General features: G+C 36.7%; 1 protein-coding gene across 16 annotated transcripts in view; it reads left to right on the top strand.

Moving 5' to 3' along the window:
* The window catches only part of SPAG9 (sperm associated antigen 9), a 145,725-nt gene that overhangs the window by 81,594 nt on the left and 40,089 nt on the right, over window positions 1–24,042 (top strand). For 10 of the 16 annotated variants that reach the window (XM_032280056.1, XM_032280054.1, XM_032280053.1 and 7 more), the window contains 6 exons: window positions 6,926–7,133; window positions 8,056–8,155; window positions 13,962–14,083; window positions 20,640–20,697; window positions 21,829–21,981; window positions 22,462–22,513. In XM_032280056.1, coding sequence (XP_032135947.1) covers window positions 6,926–7,133; window positions 8,056–8,155; window positions 13,962–14,083; window positions 20,640–20,697; window positions 21,829–21,981; window positions 22,462–22,513 — 693 coding nt within the window. Of the gene's footprint in view, window positions 1–6,925; window positions 7,134–8,055; window positions 8,156–13,961; window positions 14,084–18,825; window positions 18,838–20,113; window positions 20,129–20,639; window positions 20,698–21,828; window positions 21,982–22,461; window positions 22,514–24,042 lie in introns of all 16 variants that reach the window. The other 6 variants (XM_032280051.1, XM_032280050.1, XM_032280055.1 and 3 more) reach the window with 3 other exon arrangements.

Raw genomic sequence — 24,042 nt, 5'->3', positions numbered from 1 at the left:
GATATCTGTGACTTTCTGCTGTGTGCTAGGTCAGGGGTTGACCTGGGCCCATGGAAGCTCTCTAGCATCAGCAGTGGAACAATATCCTCTTCCTTCAAAATATACTCGGTGTTAGGACATTCATACCTTTCCTTTAATAATTGAATTCTCTTGAAGCTACAATTCTGTTTACACTTAGATGTGTTTTACAAACTAAATGTGAGTATCTAGAGTTATGGTTTTTAGTGTTCTCTTTGGGTCACAGACTCTTAGGAATCAAATTATTTGAAACTCTCCAGAAGAATGCATGTACATATGCCACATAGCTGTAAATCAAAAGAGTTTTAAGAACCAGTGCTTTAGAGACTTACTTTTACTTGGGGAGAAAGAAATGTAAGTATAAAATTATAAGGTGATTTGTGTTAATAGTGAGAGATTCTATGTGGGGCTAGTTACTTGTTTGTAATTTTGTCTTTATTTTAATTTGGCTTAAAATCTTCAAATCTGAGTTGCTTGCCTTCGTTTAGCTTATTTCAGAAGTTAGGCAGGCTACTCAGGAAAACACTACATTGGCATGTAGTGTCTGTAAGTTGTCCTTAATGGAATAGTTTATTTTCTCTAGTTGTAAACATAGTTTGCAGTGAGTTAGAAAATAATTGTGCTGCAATGCCAGATAATACATGACATATATTCTTTTTTTTTTTTTTTTTTTTTGAGACGGAGTTTCACTCTTGTTACCCAGGCTGGAGTGCAATGGCGCGATCTCGGCTCACCGCAGCCTCCGCCTCCTGGGTTAAGGCAATTCTCCTGCCTCAGCCTCCTGAGTAGCTGGGATTACAGGCACACACCACCATGTCCAGCTAATTTTTTGTATTTTTAGTAGAGACGGGGTTTCACCATGTTGAGCAGGATGGTCTCGATCTCTTGACCTCGTGATCCACCCGCCTCGGCCTCCCAAAGTGCTGGGATTACAGGCTTGAGCCACCGCGCCCGGCTCTACATGACATATATTCTATATAGCACTGAGCACATGACACATTTGATAAATGGAACAACTGAAAATATTTTGAAGAGCTTATAGACTTTTAGCATGGTATTTAAAACCCATAAGAAAATGACTCAAAGACCGGATTGCTTTTACTACAGTATATCAAGTGAAACTAAAAGTAATGACATTTATTTTGTGTGTGTGGTAAAAACACACAAAAATTACCATCTTATAAGCTTTGATATGGTCTCCACAGGGAGAAAAAAAAATACTATCTTAACCGTTTTTAAGTATACAGTTCAGTAGTGTAAGTATACAGTTCAGTAGTGTTATGTATATTCATATTGTAAAACAGACTGCCAGAATTTTTCATCTTGCAAATCTAAAACTAACTCATTAAATAATAACTTCCTTTCCAACTCCTCCAGCCCCTGGAAACTACCATTTTACTTTCTGTTTCTGTGAATTTGGCATCACATATTAATACCTCACATAAATAGAATCATGTAGTATTTGTCTTTTTGAGACTGGCTTATTTTATTTACCATAATGTCCTCAAGGTTTATTCATGTTATAGCGTGTGACAGAATTCCCTTCCTTTTTAAGGCTGAGTAGTATTTAATTGTATGTATATACCGCATTTTGCTTGTTGATGGACATTTGTGTTGGTTTCACCTTAGGGCTGTTATGAATAATGCTTTTGTGAATACATACCCAGAAGTGAGATTGTTGGATGATACAGTAGTTCTATTTTTAATGTTTTTAGGAACTTGTGTACTGTTTTCCAGAGTGGTTGCATCATTTTGCAATCCTACCAGCAATGCACAAGTGTCGATATATTCACATCCTCTTTTTCTTGATAGTGGTCATCCTAATGGGGGCCAGGTGATAGCTCATTGTGGTTTTGATTTGCATTTTTTCAGTGATTAGTGATGTTGATTACCATTTTATATGCTTCTTGGCCATTTGTGTATTATCTTGGAATTGCATCTCTTTTTTTTTTTTCAAAGCACAACTTAAATATGCACAGGCATACCATTCTTTTATATGCAGTTCCAAATCTTTTACTTGCTTTATGTGAACATTCTGTAGTGACATGTACACCTGCAATGTGGCAGTTCCTTAAAGGCTCGAAAGGGGAAAATGGGGCTATAAAATAAATATGTTAGAAAGAGACAACTGTGGAAGTCTCTGTGTTTGACACTACTCATGCCATTGAAAAACATATCTTAATGATGTCAGACAATAGGATTTGATAGGCTAGGGGCCATTTGCAGTCAAGACCATTAGCCAAAACAGCACAGCCTGGCACGTGACCTAATATAAAATAGGAATTTGCAGTCTCAAGAAGCCACAGATTGAATGTGAAATAACAACATGCAACTCCCCTGGAACTTTATGTTGAATGATTCATAATAAATGCTTTTCAATTGGGACCTCATAAGAATTTTCCCTTGTTGGCGTATATAGTCATGTGTCGTTTAATGACAGAGATACATTCTGAGAAATGTGTAGGTAGGTGATTTTGCTGTAGGAATATCACAGAGTGAATTTACATAAACCTAGATGGCATAGCTTACTACACACCCAAACTACATAGTATGGCCTATTGCTCTTAGGCTGCAACCTCTACAGCATGTACCAAATACTACAGGCAGTTGTAGCACAATGGTATTTGTACATAGAAAAGATATGGCAAAAATACAATATCAAAGGTTTAAATGGTTTACCTCTATAGAGCACCTGCCATGGATGGAGGGAGCTTGCAGGACTGCAAATTGCCCTTGGTGAGTCTGAGAGAGCAGTGAGTGAATATGAAGGCCTAGAGCATTACTGGACATTGCTGTAGACTTTATAAAATGCTGTTCACTTAAACTACCCTGCATTTATTTATTTATTTTTCTTTCTTCAATAATAAATTAGCCTTAGCTTACGATAACTCTTTTACTTTATAAACTTTAACATTATTTTTACCTTTTTGACTTTTGTAATAATGGTTAGCTTAAAAGACAAACACATTGTATAGCTATATGAAAATATTTTCTTTATATCCTTATTCTATAAGCTTTTGTCTATTTTTAAATATATATATATTTTTGCTTTTTAAATTTTTTTGTTAAAAACCAAGACACACACATATTAGCCTTGGCCTACACAGGGTCAGGTTCATCAGTGTCAGTATCTTCTACCTCCACATCTTGTCCCACTGGAAAGTTTTTAGGGGCAATGACACACATGAACCTGTCATCTCCTATGATGACAGTGTCTTCTTCTGGGGTACTTCCTGAAAGACCTACTTGAGGCTGTTTTATAGTTAACTTTATTTTTTTTTTAGGTAGAAGGAGGCGTATACTCTAACAATGAAAAGTATAGTAAATACATAAACTAGTAACATAGTTGTTTATCATTATCAAGTATTATATACTGTATAGAATTGTATGTACTGTCCTTTTATACACCCAGCAGTGCAGTTGTTTTGGTAACACCCTAGTGCATTGCACTAGGATATTATGACAGTTGCAACATCACTGGGCAACAGGAATTTTTCAGCTCCGTTTTAATCTTATGGGATCACCACCATGTATACTGTATGTTGTCTGTTATTGGCCAAAACGTCATTATGGGGATGTGGCACGTGATTGTATTATCTTATGAGCATACATTTGACCAAAAGTAGTATATTTTAATTTTTAATAGGCTGATTTTTTTTTGTTTGTTTTTTTTGAGACGGTCTTGCTCTGTTGCCCAGGCTGGAGTGCAGTGGTGTGATCTCAGCTCACTGCAACCTCCTCCCCCTTCTGGATTCAAGTGATCCTTGTGCCTCAACCGCCCAAGTAGCTGGGACTACAGGCATATGCCACCATGCCCAGCTAATTTTTGTATTTTTAGTAGAGACAAGGTTTCACCATGTTGACCAGTGTGGTGTCAAACTCCTGACCTCAGGTGATCCACCCAACTTGGCCTCCCAAAGGGCTGTGATTACACACATGAGCCGCTGCACTTTGTCTCATTGTATCTTTAATTGGAAGCAGTTAGTGAGGGATAGTACAAGAATATTGTGCCTCTGGCCAAATGCTGTGGCCGATTTCCCATCGAAGTGCTTTTTTGCTAATCTTAGTAGCTTTATGTCCTCACTGCCTGGGATACCAAGGAGAAAGACCTCTTATGAAAATGGTTTTGAGGCTGGGCACAGTGGCTCATGCCTGTAATCCCAGCACTTTGGGAGGCCGAAGTGGGTGGATCACCTGAGGTTGGCAGTTTGAGACCAGCCTGACCAACATGGAGAAACCCCATCTGTACTAAAAATACAAAGTTAGCCAGGCATGGTGGTGCATGCCTATAATACCAGCTACTCCGGAGGCTGAGGCAGGAGAATCACTTGAACCTGGGAGGCAGAGGTTGTGGTGAGCCAAGATTGCACCATTGCACTCCAGCCTGGGCAACGAGAGCAAAGCTTCATCAAAAGAAAAAAAAAAAAAAAAACCTGGTTTCCCTAATCTCATGCTGTATCCCTGCAATCTAGTTGTCAGAAGTACAGCCCACACAATGAGCTATTTTAAACAGTGTAAACTATTTTTATGTGGTAAGTATAAGAGGGAAGTAAGTTACAGATAAGCAAATCTCATGTTATTTGGATAGCCTAGGATAAATTTAAAACATCATTTTCTTTTAAGTAGATCCTGATTCACCACTTCCTTGTAGCCTAAAACCTTGGGATTGCTGAGGTATCACAGTCCCTTTCCTGTTTTAGGTTCAGCTCTCTCCTGGTTATTTTCTTTCTTTTTTTTTTTCTTTTCTCCCAATGATATCTAGACTATCTTCTGGTTGTTTTATTTCATGCTGTCAGATCCACAAATGAATTTAGGAAAGTGGGCTTTTGCCACACTTTGTATGTTGTGAACTTTTAAATTACTAAATACAATTTTCTCTAAGGTGAAAATAATCTGGCTTTTGGAGGGAGTGAGGGGCCTGGAATAATAAGGAGGAAGAAGAAATAATGTCTCTATGTTTAAGAGGTAAATGACAATTCCGGGATTGACCTAAAATTATTTATTTGCAATATAGTTTCAAAGGCATATCACTTTCTCATATAGATGAACTCAATATTCTCTAGGGCTTTCTGAATCCACAGTCTTAATGGGTTTTAACTGCTTTCATCAGCACTGTTTATCAGAAATATAGACTGTTTATTTTATATTTTTTAATGTGTATTACTTTCGAAACCTTTAAGAATGGGAATTCATGGCTAGTCTGAAAGTAGTGAGTTATCTCGGTTGTTCTCAGTTAGTTACAGATCGAACTCCTTGTTCTACTCTTTCCCCCCTTCTCACTACTGCACTTGACTAGTCTTAAAAGAGAAAACAAAAAAAAAGAATGGGAATTCTTGTAACATGGGCACAATCTCAGCTCACCTCTGCCTCCTGGGTTCAAGCGATTCTCAGGCCTTAACCTTCCCTAGTAGCTGGGACTACAGGCATGTACCACCATGCTGGGCTAATTTTTGGCATTTTTAGTAGAGACAAGGTTTCACCAGGTTGCCCAGACAGGACAAAAAAAAAAAAAAAAAAAAAAAGTTTATTTCTTAACTCATTTTTAAAGTAGTTTGGAATAAATTACTCTTAAAATTTCTTCTAAATTACTTTTATTTGTAGGTTGACCTTTCTGATGTTAGCAAAGGTGGATCTAAAGCTACCATTTCAGCATCAACAGCTAATTCAGATGTGGCAACAATTCCTACTAATACTCCCTTAAGGGAATTATATATAGTATATATAATTTATAATATTATAAATATATGAATAAAATATAATTATAATTATACAAATAGTTACTGTTATAATAATAGCCAATATTTTAAATACTTAGTATGTGTGAAACACATTGCTAAGCCATAATGTAGAATAATTTGTAATCTTATGAAGTAGACATCATTATGTCTATTTTATAGATGATAAAGGTATAGAAGGAATATGTAACTTACCCAAGGTCATGCATTTAGTGAATGATAAATTCACTTAATTTACCCTAATCATTATTATTATTATTATTACTACTGGTGGCGGTGGTGACAGTAAACTTTTTGTCAGGTTCTCTTTTTTTAAAACCTGGGTGCTCCAAAAGATCTTCATTCTTGATAGCCACTGGACAATTGCTTTTAATTACTTTGAAGCTGCAAACCCCTTTGAATATCTGATAAAAGCTATAGATTCTTTTCCCAGAAAAACACATTGTACACAAATTTTTGCATACAGTTTCAGTCTGCACATACGTCTTGAAACCTATCTGTAGATCCTATAATAGTAATCAAATTTCAATGAGTATGTAACTCACCTGGATTGCTTGTTACCTATTCTCAGTGCCTAAAGTTGGGTACATTAAGTCTGGAGTTGGATGTAGACTCTGTCTTCACCTCCTTAATCCCTGCTCTCTCTCTCTCTCTCTTTTTTTTTTTTTTTTTTTTTAAAGAGACAAGGTCTTGCTGGGCTCAAGGGATCCTCCCGCCTCAGCTGTAATTACAGGCATGTGCGTGGCTGGAATCTGCCCTTTGAGCAAGCACCTTAAGTACTTCAAAGAATTTAGATGCAGGATGTTTTAATACCACACTTTACAAAGAAACCCTGAGATTAAGAATTTGGTTATTCTCCTGCTGTTTTAGAGCAGCTATTACAGAGAATGATGTGGACATTAATGCATAGTTTTATTGGTAATAATTCTTTTATTTTCAAATTTTCTGTTTAGAAAAATCTCATCTGAAAAAATGTGATTTACTTAAATATTTTCCAATTATTTGCAGAGGGACTAGAGAGATAATTTATTGATAATCAGTGGCTCTTTATTGCCTTTATTTAAAAAAAAAAAAAAGAACTTTCTCTAGTAGGTTTATTTCTTACCCCATTTAATGTGGCTTAGAGTAAATATGTCATTTAAAATTTTATTCTAAATTATTTTTGTTTGTAGGATGAGCTTTCTGATGTTAGCCAAGGCGGATCTAAAGCTACCACTCCAGCATCAACAGCTAATTCAGATGTGGCAACAATTCCTCCCGATACTCCATTAAAGGAAGAAAATGAAGAATTTGTGAAGATTACAGATACACCAAATAAGTCAGAGATAAGCAAACACATTGAAGTACAGGTAGCCCAAGAAACTAGAAATGTATCTACTGGTGAGTGACCCTAGTTCTTTACTTATTAGGAAAGTATTCAGTAAACCCAGATAATGTGGGTATGAGAAAATATGTCTTTGCAGGTGTTGCCTGCTTTGTATTTATAAAATAGGCAGATATAGTTGGCCCTCTGTATCTGTGGTTCTGCATCTGTTGATTCAACCAGCTGTAGATTGAAAATATTTGAAGAAAAAAAAAAAAAAAAGAAAAAGCTCTACCTGTACTAAACATGCATATACTTTTTTCTTATTATTGTCCCTTAAACAGTACAGTATGACAATTATTTACATATCATTTATGTTGTATTAGGTATTATAAGTAATCTACAGATGATTTAAAGTAATGGGAGGATATTAATAGGTTATATGCAAATACAATGCCATTTTATGTAAGGAACTTGAGTATCCATGGATTTTGGTATTTTGGTGGGTTCTGGAACCAGTCCCCCATGGATACCAAGAGAAGACTGTACTTAATTGTATTCAGTTCCAAATAAGCTTAAAAGAGGTAATGCTTAATAGTCTTGGAGAGAAACTATTGGTGCCAGGAGTTGCGGGCCAGGTCTGAGAGCCTAAAAGACAGGAGGACAGTTCATTTCTGTCCCCTATCTTAGTTTAGTCTTTATCTTTAGTTTCTTTAAATTCCATCTTTTAAATAGGAATGAAAGCAGGACCTTAGATACATTGCACTTTGTTCCACGAAACACAAAGGCAAACTTTCTTTGGTTGCTTATTAGTTTTTGATATGAACTGTTAACTGAACATATGACATGTTGTCTAATGCTGTGTTTCCTAAAACCCAGTCTTGTACATTTTTGAAAAATGTTCAAATGATACCTTTACAACCTTAAAAACAACAGGATATTTATATTGGGGTGATATGTAATATATGTATTGCTTATTTCATCATGTCCTTTTTAAAGGCTCTGCTGAAAATGAAGAGAAGTCAGAAGTTCAAGCGATCATTGAATCTACTCCTGAGTTGGATATGGATAAAGATCTCAGTGGATATAAAGGTTCAAGGTAAAATAAATGTCAGATGAAGACATCTTCCCTCCCCCAAACTCCGATAAACACTGTCCTCCGGTCTCTGACTGAATAAAATGGATTCAGATGTTTTGTTGAAGAAATGTTGGTATTAGATTCTAATTCCTGTTCTTGAAACTGGACACTGTACATGGTTTACATTTTTTTGTGAAATGTTACCTTTGCAGCATCACAGATGAGGTGCATAAGTAGGAAGGATGGTGTCTTAGTCTATTTTGTACTGCTATAACAAAATACCAGAGTGGGTTGGTTATTTATTTATTTATTTATTTGAGACAGAGTCTTGCTCTGTTGCTCAGACTAGAGTGCTGTGGTATGATCTCAGCTCACTGCAACCTCCACCTCCCAGGTTCAAGTGATTGTCCTGCCTCAGCCTCCCGAGTAGCTGGGATTACAGGCACCCGCCACCACGCCCAGCTAATCTTTTTTTTGTATTTTTTAGTAGAGATGGGATTTCACCATATTAGCCATGCTGGTCTCAAACTCCTGACCTCGTTAGCCACCCGCCTCAGCCTCCCAAATTGCTGGGATTACAGGCATGAGCCATTGTGCCTAGCCAATTTATAAAGAACAGAAATTAATTTTCTCACAGTTCTGGAGGCTAGGAAGGCCAAGATCAAGGTGCTGGCAGGGTGAGTTGTCTGGTGAGGGCTGCTGTTTGCTCTCAAGTTGGTGCCTTGTTGCTGCATCCTCTGGAGGGGAGGAACTCTATGCCCTTGCATAGCAGGACAAGTGAGCCCTGAACACTGGATAAAGCTTCATTATTTTATAAGGATCCCAGTCCTATTAACCTGGGAGAAGCCCTTATGGCCTAATCACCTCTTGAAGGTCCTATCTTAATATTATCACATTGGCAACAACTGAATTTTATAGGGTACACATTCAAACCATAGCAGATAGGGGGAAAAAGATAGCCAAGACATATCCCATAGTTTCTGTAACTTGAGGAAACCAAGAAGCAGGAGTGAAGGGAAGTAACAGAGTGGACTTGGCTGGGGGCTGGCTGCAGTGCTACTTTGAGGGCATGAAACAGACCTTTGGTTATAGAGCATGCTTATTGTAGGGCCAGTGTCAGGAGACTCCAACCTGCCTGACACTTCAGCCTAGCCCTCTCCTGACTGGGGCTTGTGACTCTCAAGATTACATCACCTAGCTACTAACTTGGGACTGAGGCCCCTCCCCCAACACATACCTTGGGTTTGTGCGTGTTTTCTGCAGGGTGTGTTCAGAAGGCAATTTCTTTTTTATGTGTACATATGCTAAATAAACGTAATTTAAAAAACAAAACAAAAAAGTTTGGACAAACTTTTGTACCTTTCCCCCAGATCAGGAAGGGAGAATGTACTTCTATCTTGAGAATTATAATTTCATTATTGGAAGAATTTAGTCTCATTTTACATGGGAAGGCTGTTTAGTGGTAGGAAGAAAATGGTTAGACATCATCCCTTTTTTTTGTTTCTTGTTTTTTTGTTTTTGAGATGGAGCCTCGCTCTGTCACCCAGGCTGGAGTGCAGTGGTGCTATCTTGGCTCATTGCAATCTTGTCCTCCTGGGTTCAAGCGATTCTCCCACCTCAGCCTCCCAAGTAGCTGGGACTACAGGTGTGCGCCACCCCACCAGGCTACTTTTTATATTTTTAGTAGAGATGGGGTTTTACCACATTGGCCAGGCTGGTCTCAAACTCCTGAGCACAAGTTACCTGCCCCCCTCCACTTCCCAAAGTACTGGGAGATTAGATATCATCCTAATCAGAATTATCCAGAATACATTGATGCTCAGGAATATCAGATAGGAGCTACTGCCTTTATTTTCATTTCTCCAATAAAGTTTATCTTTTAATTAACGACTATGAGAATGCATGCCATTTATTTATCCATGTTAAGCATTGTGCAGTATGCTGTAGCGGTTAAAAGTATAGACCCTAGTGTAAGACTGCATGGGTTCAAATCCTGTTTTGGATTTGAATCTTAAGCATGTTTTCTCATCTAGAAAACAGCATTATGTTAATACCTCAGATGGTTGTGAGGATTAAATGAGTCATTGTATGATAAGTCATTGCGAAATGCCCCATTCAATAAATGTTAAAATAATATTATTGTTTTCATCATGATTTTATATAATTTGATCCTGATTATAACCTTATGAGGTAGATGTTTTTATCCTTATTTTGTAAATAAAGAGACTTAGAACTTGTTCAAGTAGTTTGTCCCAGATTACCAAGCGAACAAGAGGTGGACCTGGGATTCAAATCCAGAACCCTCTGTCTGTCTGTCTGTCTGTCTGTCTGTCTGTCTCTCTCTCTCTCTCTCTCTCTTTCTCAGACAGGTTCTCATTCTGTCACCACTCTTTTTCCTGGATCCTACATCACCCTGCTTCTTGATTTATGCCTTTGTTTCCACAGAGCGTATCCTCACTAGCTTTCTTGGTAAAGGGTGCATGACTCTATCACTTCTTAGCTCTCTCTCATGCTGTCTGTCTTCAGATATCTAAAATAACATGCGTGTGCTACTCCTCCTTCATTCCTCCCTTTTTCAGCTGAGATTCTGTGAGAAAATGTAGTCTTAATGCCCTAAGCATCCCTTGTGTATAATGAATTAGCTGTGCTCTTATGCATCTAGAATAGGACTCTAGGTATATACTTTCCTTGGGAGAATGGAGAAAATAGTCACTTAAATCCTTTTCTGTATTCTGTAGATCAAGTAAGGAACCCTGGTTGAAAAAGGCTGTGGTGCTAGCTGTTGGCTTTCTGTAGTAGAAGATGAGGATATAAAGCCTAAACCACCATCCTTTTATCCTCCTAATATTATTATACTTCAGATTCTGCTAATATTATTTATATCATTATGACTATAAAATTAATCTACAGTTCTACTTAGTCACAGATTATAGTATAATTACGTTTCATTTCTTTCTTTTTTTTTTTTTTTAAGACGGAGTCTCACTCTGTCTCCCAGGGTGGAGTGCAGTGGCACGATCTCAGCTCACTGCAACCTCCGCCCCTCAGTGATTCTCAAGTCTTTCAAGTTCAAGTGATTCTCCTACCTCAGCCTCCTGAGTAGCTGGGATTACATGCGCCCATCACCATGCCCGGCTAATTTTGTATTTTTGGTAGAGACAGGGTTTCACCATGTTGGTCAGGCTGATCTCGAACTCTTGACCTCGTGATCTGCCCACCTCAGCCTCCCAAAGTGCTGGGATTACAGGCATGAGCTACTGTGCCTGGCCCATTTCATTTCTTTTACAACTTTCTGTTCTTCTGAAATTAATAAAGCTTTTGGTTATTTTATTTCTTTTCCTTATGTTTCTATGGACCTGTCACTAAATCATTGGCAGACACTATGCAATTCATAAATGTAAAAGTTGCCAATATGACCAAACACAAAACCTGTCTGTTTCCTAGTGCTCACTCTCCTGCAGCCTTCTATTCCCATTCTTTAATTGAGATTGCTGTCAGTTTGCTCTGGTTCTGGAATATGCCCTCACTTTCATCCCTGGAATTCTTTTCGCCTTTTTCCTCTGTTGTATCTTTTTTTTCCCTGGATCCCACATCATCCTGTTTCTAACTTATGCCTTTGCTTTGATAGAATGTTAACCTTCCTAGGTTTCTGGGCAAAAGGTACATGACAAGTAAATTTTTTTTTTAATCACTGTGAGCTCAAATGTGACAAATTTTATAAGAAGACATACTTGATAGTTTGGCTGGATAAAGAACTACAGGTTGGGAGATTTTTTCCTTTGGAATTGCAAAGACATTGCTTCATTTTCGTGTTGAGTTCAGGGTGTTGGTATTTGACTTCTTATTTTTATATACTCTCTGAAATCTTTTAAGACTGTCATTTTCTTTTTTAAAAAATTAATGATGCTGTGCTTGGTGTGAGGGTCTTTTTGTATTTTCTTAGATCGGAAGATCTTTTTTTTTTTTGAGACGGAGTTTCACTCTTGTTACCCAGGCTGGAGTGCAATGGCGCGATCTCGGCTCACCGCAACCTCCGCCTCCTGGGTTCAGGCAATTCTCCTGCCTCAGCCTCCTGAGTAGCTGGGATTACAGGCATGCACCACCATGCCCAGCTGATTTTTTGTATTTTTAGTAGAGACGGGGTTTCACCATGTTGACCAGGATGGTCTCGATCTCTTGACCTCGTGATCCACCCGCCTCGGCCTCCCAAAGTGCTGGGATTACAGGCTTGAGCCACCGCGCCCCTTTTTGTATCTTCTTACATGAAATAAATCTTGTCATCTGAAAATTCCTATCTTTCAGTTCTGAGAAATTCTCTTTCTTCTTATTTTTGTTACTTCTGTTCTCATTCTGGAATACCTGTTAGGTATGTATTGAACATTCTGGAGTGACTGTCATAATTTCTTTTCTTCCTGCTTCCTATCTTTTTTATTTTGTACTAATTGTTGGCAGATTTTTTTTAAACCCTCATTGGTTTTTTTTCTAAGTTCTTTTTCTTGGTTGGTACTTTTTATACCATCTTGCTGTTTTGCTAATGCAACATTTCTTCTGAAGAAATTGAGTTATTTGGTTTTTTGTCATTGCTGCTGCCTGCATTGTCTCTTTTTGTTCTTAGTGTCTCTGTCACATCCTCTTTGTTTTAGGCACTTTCTTTTATAATAGAGGTCTTCTTTAGACTTCTAGGACTCCGTGGCTGTTTTACTCATACTTAAGTAAATAATGCTGATTCTCCACTTTCCTGCCTATAACATTTAAACTTGGCTTCCATTGTTCAGGGAGCCGTGCCAAGAGAAGGGAGGTCTCAGTGTTCTGGAGGATTGTATCTAGGTCCTGTACTGTCCTTGTACAGTTTTTTTTTATCCTGTCCTTCTGTTTCATGTTCCTCCCTGCATGCTTTCCCTGCGGTTGCTGGTACCTTCAAGTCCGAGGCCTTTCAGGCGTTCTGGCAGCATATTGATCTCCTCCCTAAACCCCAGTGGCTTATGTTTCAGCTTTCTCGGGTCTGTTGAATCACTTTCTACTGTTTGCCCATCTGTTTTCCATCTTACAGAATTTTATTCACATTTTATCTGCTATAGTTTCCTTGTCTATTCTCTTTGTCCTTTTGGGTGTATAATTTCTTAGCTTTCATTTTAGTTGAGTTTCTGAGTTACTAGGTGATACTATGTTCACTATACCATATTTAACTAGAAATGATCTACAGAGTTTTTTCTATTAATATAGTATTCAGGCACAAACATATATACTTCCGCATTCCCCTATACACCCTAGCAAAATAGGGCATATAGTATATACACAGTTTTGCAACTTGATTTAAAAAAAAACCTTTGTACAATGAGTTTCTTTGGTTTATAAAGCTCTATTTATGTTTTTAATCTTAAAGCTAAAATTTTTAACTTTATATGTGTATAACTTACCTCATCTGTCCCCCATTAATGGTCATTTAGGTCTTTTCAATTTTTGCCACTATGACAAATGCTTCTCTAACCATCTTTTACATACATAATTGCCTTCTTGTCACGTAGGTGATCTATGGAAAGCACTTAGATCAGCACCTGGTATAGAGCAGAGGAGCTGCCATTATTGCTTGTGTTTTCTGGGGTCACACAACAAAAACATTCTGTAATTTCTTCACCAGCTATCTCTTTGGAGCTTAGTGAGAACTTCTTAGGAAGCCTTTGAGAAATCTTTTTTAAGTTATATTTTCTAGTAAATGTAAATTATAGGTAAGAAATTCCTATGTAGTTTAGCGTATTGTATTCATTTTAACACTGTCAAAAAAGTCTTTGTCATTTGTTGATTTGGTTTTGTTGTTCTTGTTACATAGCACTCCCACCAAAGGCATAGAGAACAAAGCTTTTGATCGCAATACAGAATCTCTCTTTGAAGAACTGTCTTCAGCTGGCTCAGGCCTAATAGGAGATGTGGATGAAGGAGCAGATTTACTAGGTATGATAGCTCATCTGAAGAAGTATCATACTGTTTTAAAAATTGATTTTTAAAATGATTTAATTGAAAAGTCTTTTAAAATGACCCCAACTGCTCAGCGGTACAGGGTTATTGCCCTTTTAGATAATTATTGGGAACATATGCCTGTGATCATGAAAGTTTTAAATGAAAGCACCTTTGCTTATGGGTATGCTTAAGACTGAATTGCATTTAAATTTATATTTTGAATTCGTACAACACAATTTATCGAACTCCTGCTATATTCCAAAACAGATAACTACCCATACAAACATGGTGGGGTGTGTATGTGTGTGTGTGTATGGATTGATGGCTAGTTATTTTCTGACTTACATTAATTTCATTACATTCTGTTGACTTTAAGAAATTATAACACTTGACTTTTCTAAGTTTTCACAGAGTATATTATGTTTCAGCTCTGTGGAAAATATAATCATTTTAAAGTTTGTGTTCTAGAAGAATACATGGTTTGAAAAGAATATTGCATTTGGTTCTTACACTATTTATCTGGTGACGTTTGCCAAGTGGCTTAACCTCTTTGGAATTTAATTTCTTTGTGTGTAAAATGAAGGAGCTGGACTGTTGTTCAGGAATCTGGCAAACTGTAGCTTACGAGCCAAATCCAGCTGACCTCCTGTGTGTATGTGTAAATAAAGTTTTGTTGGAATACAGCCACCACCATTTACTTATTGTCTATGATTGCCTTTGCCTACCAACAGCAGAGTTGAGTAGGCAACTGTAACCTAAAGCCTAAAATATTTACTGTCTGGCCCTTTATAGAAAAAGTTTGCCAACCCCTGCCCTAGATGATCTCTAAAGTTCCTTTCAGTGCAAGATTCTGGCTCATATGAATTAGTTTTGGTATACCTTCCTTGTAACTTAAGACCCAATAGAAATTAAAAACTGTGTAGAATTAAAAATATATACTTTTTGAGATACTAAGCTACAAAAAAATTTGTGTCTCTTGGTATAATTACAGACTACACTGTTCTCAAAAGGTTTTGTAAATTGTTAGGACTTTGCAGTGGAGTGACATTGCTTGCATTATTTTATGTTAAATTTATTGATTGCCAGGTATGTCCTTGACATTATGAAGTATTTTTAGAGGAAAACACAAGGTCTATCTAAATGTCTATTTAGGCCGGGCACAGGGGCTCATGCCTGTAATCCCAGCACTTTGGGAAGCCAAGCCAAGTGGATCACTTGAACTCAGGAGTTGGAGACCAGCCTAGGCAACATAGCAAAAAATACCAAAATTAGCCAGGCATGGTGGAGTATGCCTGTAGTTCCAGCTACTTGGGAGGCTGAGCTGTGAGGATGGCTTGAACCCAGAAGGCAGAGGTTACAGTGAGCCTAGATTGCACCACTGCATTCCAGCCTGAGTGATAGAGCCAGACCCTGTCTCATAAAAATAAATAAGTATCTAGTAAGAGAGATTGAGACCAGGTGTGGTGGCTTACACCTGTAATCCCAGCACTTTGGAAGGCTGAGGCAGGCAGATCATGAGGTCAGGAGTTTGAGACCAGTCCGACCAACATGGTGAAATCCCATCTCTACTAAAAATACAAAAATTAGCGGGACATGGTGGTATGGGCCTGTAATTCCATCTACTCAGGAGGCTGAGGCTGGAGAATCGCTTGAACCTGGGAGGTGAAGGTTGCGGTGAGCTGACATTGGGCCATTGCACTGCAGCCTGGACAACAGAGCGAGACTCAATCTCAAAAAAAAAAAAAAAAAGAGAGAGAGAGAGAGATTGAAAGTATATAAGTACATGTAGTTAGACAGAAAGGGATTGTCACCATTAAAGTTTAAGTAAAACTTTGGAAGAAATTGAATGAATTGCATTTCTCAAGGAGGGCTAAGAAAGTTTAATTCTTAAGGAATACTCTATTTTTTATATTTAATATTACATTTTCATTTTAGTTAACACCAAATTATACCTGAAAAGTTTCTTTTATGACATAATTGTCTTAAGAAACTAACTCCCTGGCAAAATTGAGGGGCAGATGAAAAAATGTTAGAAGAATTTAAAAATTTATATTCATTACAGTAAAATTCACCAGAATCAATATACATCATCCCACAAAATTCATTTATGCCCTCTGTTTATATTAAGAATGAAGTACATTTGAATATAATTTGTACACTGTGTTAACTCATAATGCAGTAGTGAGTAATATAACTTTTAAGGTTGGTGGCCCCAAAGTTTTCTTTTAAAGTATTTAGAAGCCACATAGTACTTAGAAATAACTATGGTCTTTTAAATCGATTAAAAATATCCTATCGGGCGTGGTGGCTCACACCTGTAAACCCAGCACTTTGGGAGGCCGAGGCGGGTGAATCACGAGTTCAGGAGTTTGAAACCAGCCTGGCCAACATGGTGAAACCTCATCTCTACTAAAACTACAAAAATTAGGTGGGTGTCTGTAATCCCAGCTTCTCGGGAAGGTGAGGCAGGAGAATTGCTTGAACACGGGAGGTGGAGGTTGCAGTGAACCAAGATTATGACATTGCATTTAGCAAATTTTAATCATTATATATGGACTCAGTACTTAGATTACCCTTTTTTTTGAGGCAAGGTCTCACTACATTGTGTAGGCTGTCCTGGAACTCCTAGGCTCAAGGAACCCTTTTGCCTATAGCCTCTCAAGTAGCTGGGACTACAGGCATGCACCATCACGCCAGCACAGCCTTTTTCTGATTTTAATAGTTTAAAAGAAATAATCTCAACAATTTTTCCTTTATCCTGATTGGTATCTCATCCCTCAGCTTTCTTATTTAAAACTCTCTTTGCTGGGTTTCTGTGATAGCAACTTGCCTGTGTCCTTTCCTGTCTCTGACTCTACCTTTTCAGTCATCTTAGCAGGATCTGCTTCCTTTGCTTATCTTTCAGGTATCAGTGTTCCTGTTCTAGGCCTGATACTTTGTTTGAGAAATCATATTTGTTCTTGTTTCTCAGTTTTCATGTCCCAAGTTTTAATCCGCATCCCAGATCTTTTTCTAAAGCCCTAGACTATTATTTCCTAACTGCATACTAGACTCCTAAGCTAAGATGACTTGTAGGGCTTTACGTTTAACATGCGTCAAGCTCAGTTTGTCATCTTTATTTTTCTGTCCCCCAAGGCTGCTCTTGGGCCAACAGCCACTGTCTCAGTTAATGAATAGCTCCCCATCCTGCACCTCTCACTTTTCCCTCACAGCCAATCACCAAGGTTTGTTTGTTCCCTCTCCTAAATGTGTGTGTGTAAAAATGTACATATGTATATATATTTTTTCTTGCCTTAAGTGATAAATCCTCCAGGAAATCTGCTTTGATCCCCTAATTAAAGCTTAGTTGTCCTTGACATGTATTCCCATGGCACTGCATTTTATTATACAGCTCTTCATACTTACTGTCATTTTTTAGGTACCTGTCTCCCTGGACAGACTATAAGCTCAGTGTGGCTGAGACAACCGTGTCTTTGCTCGCTCTTGCATCTTTGGCACTTAGCAACTAAGTGAATGGGCTTGCTAAGTAGTTCTGATGGGGTTTGTTTCACGTCAAAATCTGTGATTCTTCTCCTTTTGAGATTAAAAATTCTTTACAGGGGAATTTGTAAGAGAGCAATGTACCTTTGTGAAAATACAGATATATAACTACATAAAATTATGCATCTTCTCAAGGGATTACCATATAATTCTGAAACCCATCTATGGACCTAGCTTGATTATCAGTGTTAAAACCCAAATGAAACTTCTATGATTTAAAAAACTGCCAGACAGGTTTTTTTTTTGCTTGTTTTTTAATAAGTAAAATTTCCAAATGTATTAGACCTAAGTTTGTGCTTCATTTAAGTCTTGAATAGATGTTACTGGAAGGCAAGTCTTGAGAAAAAGAAAAGACAAAAAAAGAGTCTTGAATAGAAATGAGGCCACTTTATATTTTTCTAATAAAGAGTTTTTATTGATCATTTCAAAATGAAATTTTAGATAATCCTACTGGTTACATATTTAGTTTATAAACCACATTTTACGATAACTCTTAGTTGGGAATGTGTACATTTAATGTGAACTTTATTTATTTATTTATTTTTTGGCCATCTTGGAAAGGCTTTATTTCTACTTCATCATGGTCTCATACAGACTCAGAGGCACCATCATGTGTTCCCATTTGGTATCCTTGTGACTTTTTGTAGTGTTTTCCCTTAAGAGTAAATTCTGTACGTTGCCAGTTAATCTTTTAACAGTAATTTAAAATCTTGTTGCTATTGTATCATTGATGCAAGAAGACTAACAATAAAAGTACAGTACAAGGAAATTCACAACATATTACAGTGTAACAGACTGAGTCACATTTTGGCGAGGACACAGTAGCAGTATATACATGCACCTGAAGACGTGCAAGCCATGTAAGGTAATATATGGATCATACAGCGAATTTTCTAAACCCACTGAGGACTTTGTATCTTTTCACAAATGTCCTGCATACCCTCCAGTTTACAGAATATCTGTCTTGTCTACTGGCTTCCTGGCTAATGTAAACTTTAGAAACTATATTATAGGGTTTGTTTTTCCTGTAGTACACATTTTGATTTTTTTCCTTTTTATAAATATTTAGACTTCATTGTGTTTAGTTAATGATTTCTCTACATCTTGTCAATTTCTTTGTTTCCTCTCTCATTTTAAAATAAATGAGTTATCTAATTGAGATTCTCATTCATTTTTCTCTTGGGCTGCTTACCTAGGGGAATATTCTGGTGTGTATGTTTTTGAATATTTTAATATTACTGCCTTTAAGCTAGGTGTTCTTGGCTGCTGTTCTCATCTAATGCTTTCTCATCATTTTTTTCTGCACAGCTGTTTTTTTGCCTTTCATATATTTTCAGCTTTCACGCTTACCTAAGTGCTTGAGAGTTTATAGCAAACATAGTTATCATATAAACTTTTTCAACCAGTCTAGACTCTTATTTCTTCTGTCTGTGTAGCTTTATTAAAAAGTTAACATTCCAGCCATTGTATCTACGAAGGAAAAAAAAGGTAGTATTTAAAGCAAATATGTTGCCAAAGATCATTTTGGAGTTAGAATTTGGAAACTTTTTTGTGATTTTTATTTTGTTTGGTTTGGTTTCAGTGTGTGGATAATACATAGCTAGATGATTAAGTAAGCTACTATTTCTGATATTTAATTCTTCCTAGTGTAAGTACCCTGATCTTTGAGAAAATTAGAATATAGACAAAAGTATGAGTCCATGTGCACAGAATTTGTAGCATTCCTAGGTTGGCTGTATTTGTTTTAAGTAATATTTAAATCATTTGGAAAATTGCCTTTTTTTAAAATAAAGGGACATGTTAACTCCTTTGTCTTACGTGGTTTTCTTTAGAAAGATTTCTTTTCTGTTTACTTGGGTTATGAATATTACTTCTTCCATCGTATGTGATTTTCCAATATTATTAGCTTGCAATTCCTTGAGATGAGTGAGTGGTGGGTTTCTTTGTTTTGTTTTGCTTTGATTTTCTGTTTTTTGAGTGATATTCCCTAGTGTGTTATTTCATTTTTTCAGTTTCTTGTGAGAAGCAAATTAATAACTTTCTTCTCCGTAAAGACCACTCCATTGGATCTTGGATTAGATGCTCTACATGCCTATCTTACACTAGTCATTAAAATGGCAAACATGATCAAAGACAGCCACTCAAATGATAACTGAATATTATTATTTCATAGGTGGCACTTTGAAGGAAAGTTTGTATTATTGATTGAAGATTTTCAATCTAACTATATTCAATTTTTTTGTGAGAAATAATTGGTAAATCATTTTTTAGGTATACCAGAGAGCATCCTCATGAACGAAGGAAATCATCTTTATTTCTGTCTTTTGCACATCATTATGCATTAAATCATAACATTGTGATTCCAGATGTTTTTCGTATCATGTATAAAACTTTATAGATTAATAATCTGTTTTCATGCTGTTTCTTATGTAAAACATTTCTTGTTCTTTGTTTTTGCTTTACATGGAATGCATGGGCTTTAAGACCATAATTTCTTTGGTAAGGTTTCACCTGCCTTGGGGTTCTGTCTTTCTTTGGCCTTGTTTCTGCCTGTTCTCTATTAATAAGGTCTAAGTTTTAGGCAAAAGCCTACAAGATCAGCTGTGATTTAGAAACAATTTCAATTCATATTAATGCTTTTGTTTTTTCCCCTAAGTAATGTTGGAATGTTAGAATATTTGGTAGAAAAGTCTTGATCCTTTTGAAATATTATCTGAGAAATGAAATAATAGACTAACATATTAAAAATTGGCCACAGTTTCTAGCAAGCCAACCAGATTTAAAAAAGAAATTGGCCAACAAAATCTTCAGCCTTGTTTGTAATGAATAATTATTTATAATTTTATAATCTATTAAAGTAGATACATCAATTGAAATTATAGACAAAATAAGATTAATAAAGGACAGATAAAATTTCTAAGATAAAATTTGTGACTATAGCTTATATTTTAAATGTATATAATTATTTATGCATTTATTTTTAAAGTATTTATCTTTTTTCTTTTGATAGGAATGGGTCGGGAAGTTGAGAATCTCATATTGGAAAATACACAACTGTTGGAAACCAAGTAAGTATATGTGCAATTTTAGCAACAGAAGATAAAGAATTTTCTTCTTGTCCAAGTCAATGACACTTCATCATTTTAACATAATACTAATGGAATCTCCCTGTCCCATCTCATTCCCTTCCTCTAAGTGTACACACACAGATGTGCACACACGCACACACACGCACACACATGTAATGTTGGGACCTACATTGCCCTGAATCTTCCTGTCCCATCTTGTTCCCCTCCTGAGTGTACACACACACACACACTCCCCCCCCGCCCCCCACCTGCATTGCCCTGATGGATATATTTCCTTGCTTTGTTTTTTTTGTAGAAACATTTTCATCTTCTTTTCACTCTATAAGTATCCATGCCTTTTTCTTAATCTTCTGGATCTGTCCTTGTTTTACACTTTTTTTGCTCCCTCCCTGACATTTGTGTATTTTCTTATCTCTTCTCTTGGGGTTTCTTTTATTTCCACACAGATGTTTTGATCTATACTCAGCCTTCCTCTTCAGAGCTGTCTTTGATTGCTGTACATTCTTGCGTACAATTTGTGGAGTCGTGAGCCCTCAGGCACATTTAGAGGACAGAACCCCAGTCATGTGGAAAAGCAAACTGGGTTCCTTTGTCAGTTTGCTGTGTCAGAGCAACTTTGAAACATCTGTGTATATCCAAGACAGAATGCGGTTATAATAAGGTCCTATGCACACTATACTCAAAGAAATCAGATCTCAGATTTTTTTCTTCAGCTTAGACTGTCTTGACTTTCCAATTTTGACTGTTTTCTCATTATTTATTAAAAGTAACATCAGTGAATAATTTTACTTTATTGATTGGGTAATATATTCTCAGGAGTTATAACAATAGTAACCTTATAAATGCTATTTTTAAAATTTAATCTTCCCAGTGTTTAGTAATTGATGGTCTGTCTTGTTTTATTCATTTGATAAATGAGAAGAGTAAAACCTTAGACTGTTTCTTTGTGTTCTTTTTGCATTTATCTACAAGCAATATCAGGTAGAATGTCTTGAAGTATTAAATTATTCATCTTTATGGTTGTACAGTTATTTTAGTCTACAAAGGAATAGCTGAAAAATGGAAAGAATATTTACTTGTAATGATGCTCTTGAAATGCGTGTTTCTTAGAAACGCTTTGAACATAGTGAAGAATGATTTGATAGCAAAAGTGGATGAACTGACCTGTGAGAAAGATGTGCTGCAAGGGGAATTGGAGGCTGTGAAACAAGCCAAACTGAAGCTAGAGGAAAAGAACAAAGAATTGGAGGAAGAGCTTAGGAAGTAAGTTTTAACCATGTTGTTCTAAACCAAACTCTTGGCCAGTTATGCCCCAAAGGGTTACACATGTAACCCTGAGACTGAGACCTTCTCTCCACTCAAGGCTGGAAGGCCAAGAACTGCCTGGGAGAGGGCGAAGCACCCCAGCCCATTGTCTGTGAGCAGGCCCTGCCCGTTACTAGCCTGTCATCTAAATATTGTCATTTTTTATGTCTATGATGATGTAAAAAGAGTTAGAGACTGTTCAAACATCTTTGTTGTGACAATAAGGAAAGTTTTGTATCACACTTCCTTTAATAGCTGTTTATTTTTGAAAACAATGCTATGATATGCTGACACTCCACCAAATGAAGGTGGCTAAATACCGTGTTTGGGAAAAGAAAAATAATCCTTTAGCAGTAGTTAAAATTGTTGATCTACTCTCTTTTTTTTGAAAAGATGAGCTCAATTCAAATAACACGTTTGGTTTTTTTTCCCCACTAGAGCTCGGGCGGAAGCTGAAGATGCAAGGCAAAAAGCAAAAGATGACGATGATGTAGGTTTACAGTTTTGGACTTCTTTTCTTACCTTACTGTGTTTGGTATTTCAGGAAGATCTTTCTAAGTAAGCTTTGGATATAATACTATAAAGATTTTTAACAGTCAGGACATATGTTTATGGTCATGAATAGGATAGCTCATGCTTCTACATGGTATCCAGATGGCTGAACTTTCTAGCTCCATGCGTTGTGCTCATTTTCCCTCCGTGGCTCTGTGCTCTTACCTGTATTTGCATGTTCAAGTTTAAGGACCAACGAGGACATTTTGGGGTTTTTGGTTGTTGTTGCTGTTTTGTTTCAAATTTTGATTTAAAAATATGAAAGCTTAATAATAAAAATTATTTAATAGTATTAAATAAAAAGATGAAGTGTAGAATTTTAGTACTAGCCAATTAGTTCATATTGTTGTGAACATACGTAAGTACAAAATAATAAATATGAGCTTCTTGCTAATATCTTTAGCATACTCCTAATCTTTTTTTTTTTTGGAGATGGAGTCTCAGTCTGTCGTCCAGGCTGGAGTGCAGTGGCACGATCTTAGCTCACTATAACCCTCACCTCCCGGGTTCCAGCCATTCTTGTGCCTCAGCCTCCTGAGGAGCTGGGACTACAAGTCTAATTTGGTTAATTTTTTGTATTTTTGGTAGAGACGGGGTTTTGCCATGTTGGCCAGGCTGGTCTGTAACTCCTGGCTTCAGGTAATCCAACCCCTGTCAGCTTCCTACAGTACTGGGATTATAGGTGTGAGCCACGAAGTCCAGCCTCATAATCATTCTTGTAACAGATGTTTGTAGGTCAAAGGTCAGACTTAAGATACATGGTTGTTTTGGACAGAATGATCATTTGGTGCCCCTTTAATCTCTGTTTTTTAATATCTTATTTAATGATACACACAAAAACATGTAAGATATGCAGGTTGTGAATCATAATAGATTAACATTGTGAACTTACCACCTAATCTGATAATTAGAACATTATTCAACATTGAACTATTCTGTGTTCCTCCCCTGCAGAGAAAACTACTATTCTTTTTTTTTTTTTTTAACTACTATTCTATATTTATCATTTGTTTAACTTAAAAAAAGTAATTTTATCATACTACATATGTTTATATGGCTTAGTTTTTACTGTTTTTGTATTTCATACTATATTTAGTCTTGGCAACGTGCTGCTTTTCCTCAGTGGCATGTTTTTGAGATTCATCTGTGTTGTAGTATAGTGCTGTAGTTATCTTTCATGTTCACTACTTTATGATACCTCATTGAATGAATAGTCTACAATTTATGTACATATTTTCCTGTGAAGGAATATTTAGTTTGTCTCAGCTTTTTACAATGCTGTTGTTACAAACATTACAGTACAAGTCTCCAGGTGGGCAGGAGCAGTAGCGACAATTGTTACAGAGCCTGAATTAAAATAATGTTGGAGCAACATTTTTAGGTGAAACTTACAATAGCATATTAAATCTATGTAGATAACAATTTTGGTTTTAGTTTAAAATCTGCACTATATTTTAATTTATTTTA

The sequence above is a fragment of the Sapajus apella genome, unplaced genomic scaffold (assembly GCF_009761245.1).
Source record: "Sapajus apella isolate SASKATOON/1434 unplaced genomic scaffold, GSC_monkey_1.0 scaffold12, whole genome shotgun sequence".
Taxonomy (NCBI): Eukaryota; Metazoa; Chordata; class Mammalia; order Primates; family Cebidae; genus Sapajus; species Sapajus apella.
Note: the sequence above shows the minus strand (reverse complement) of the source record. Positions and strands in the feature narration are given on the sequence as shown.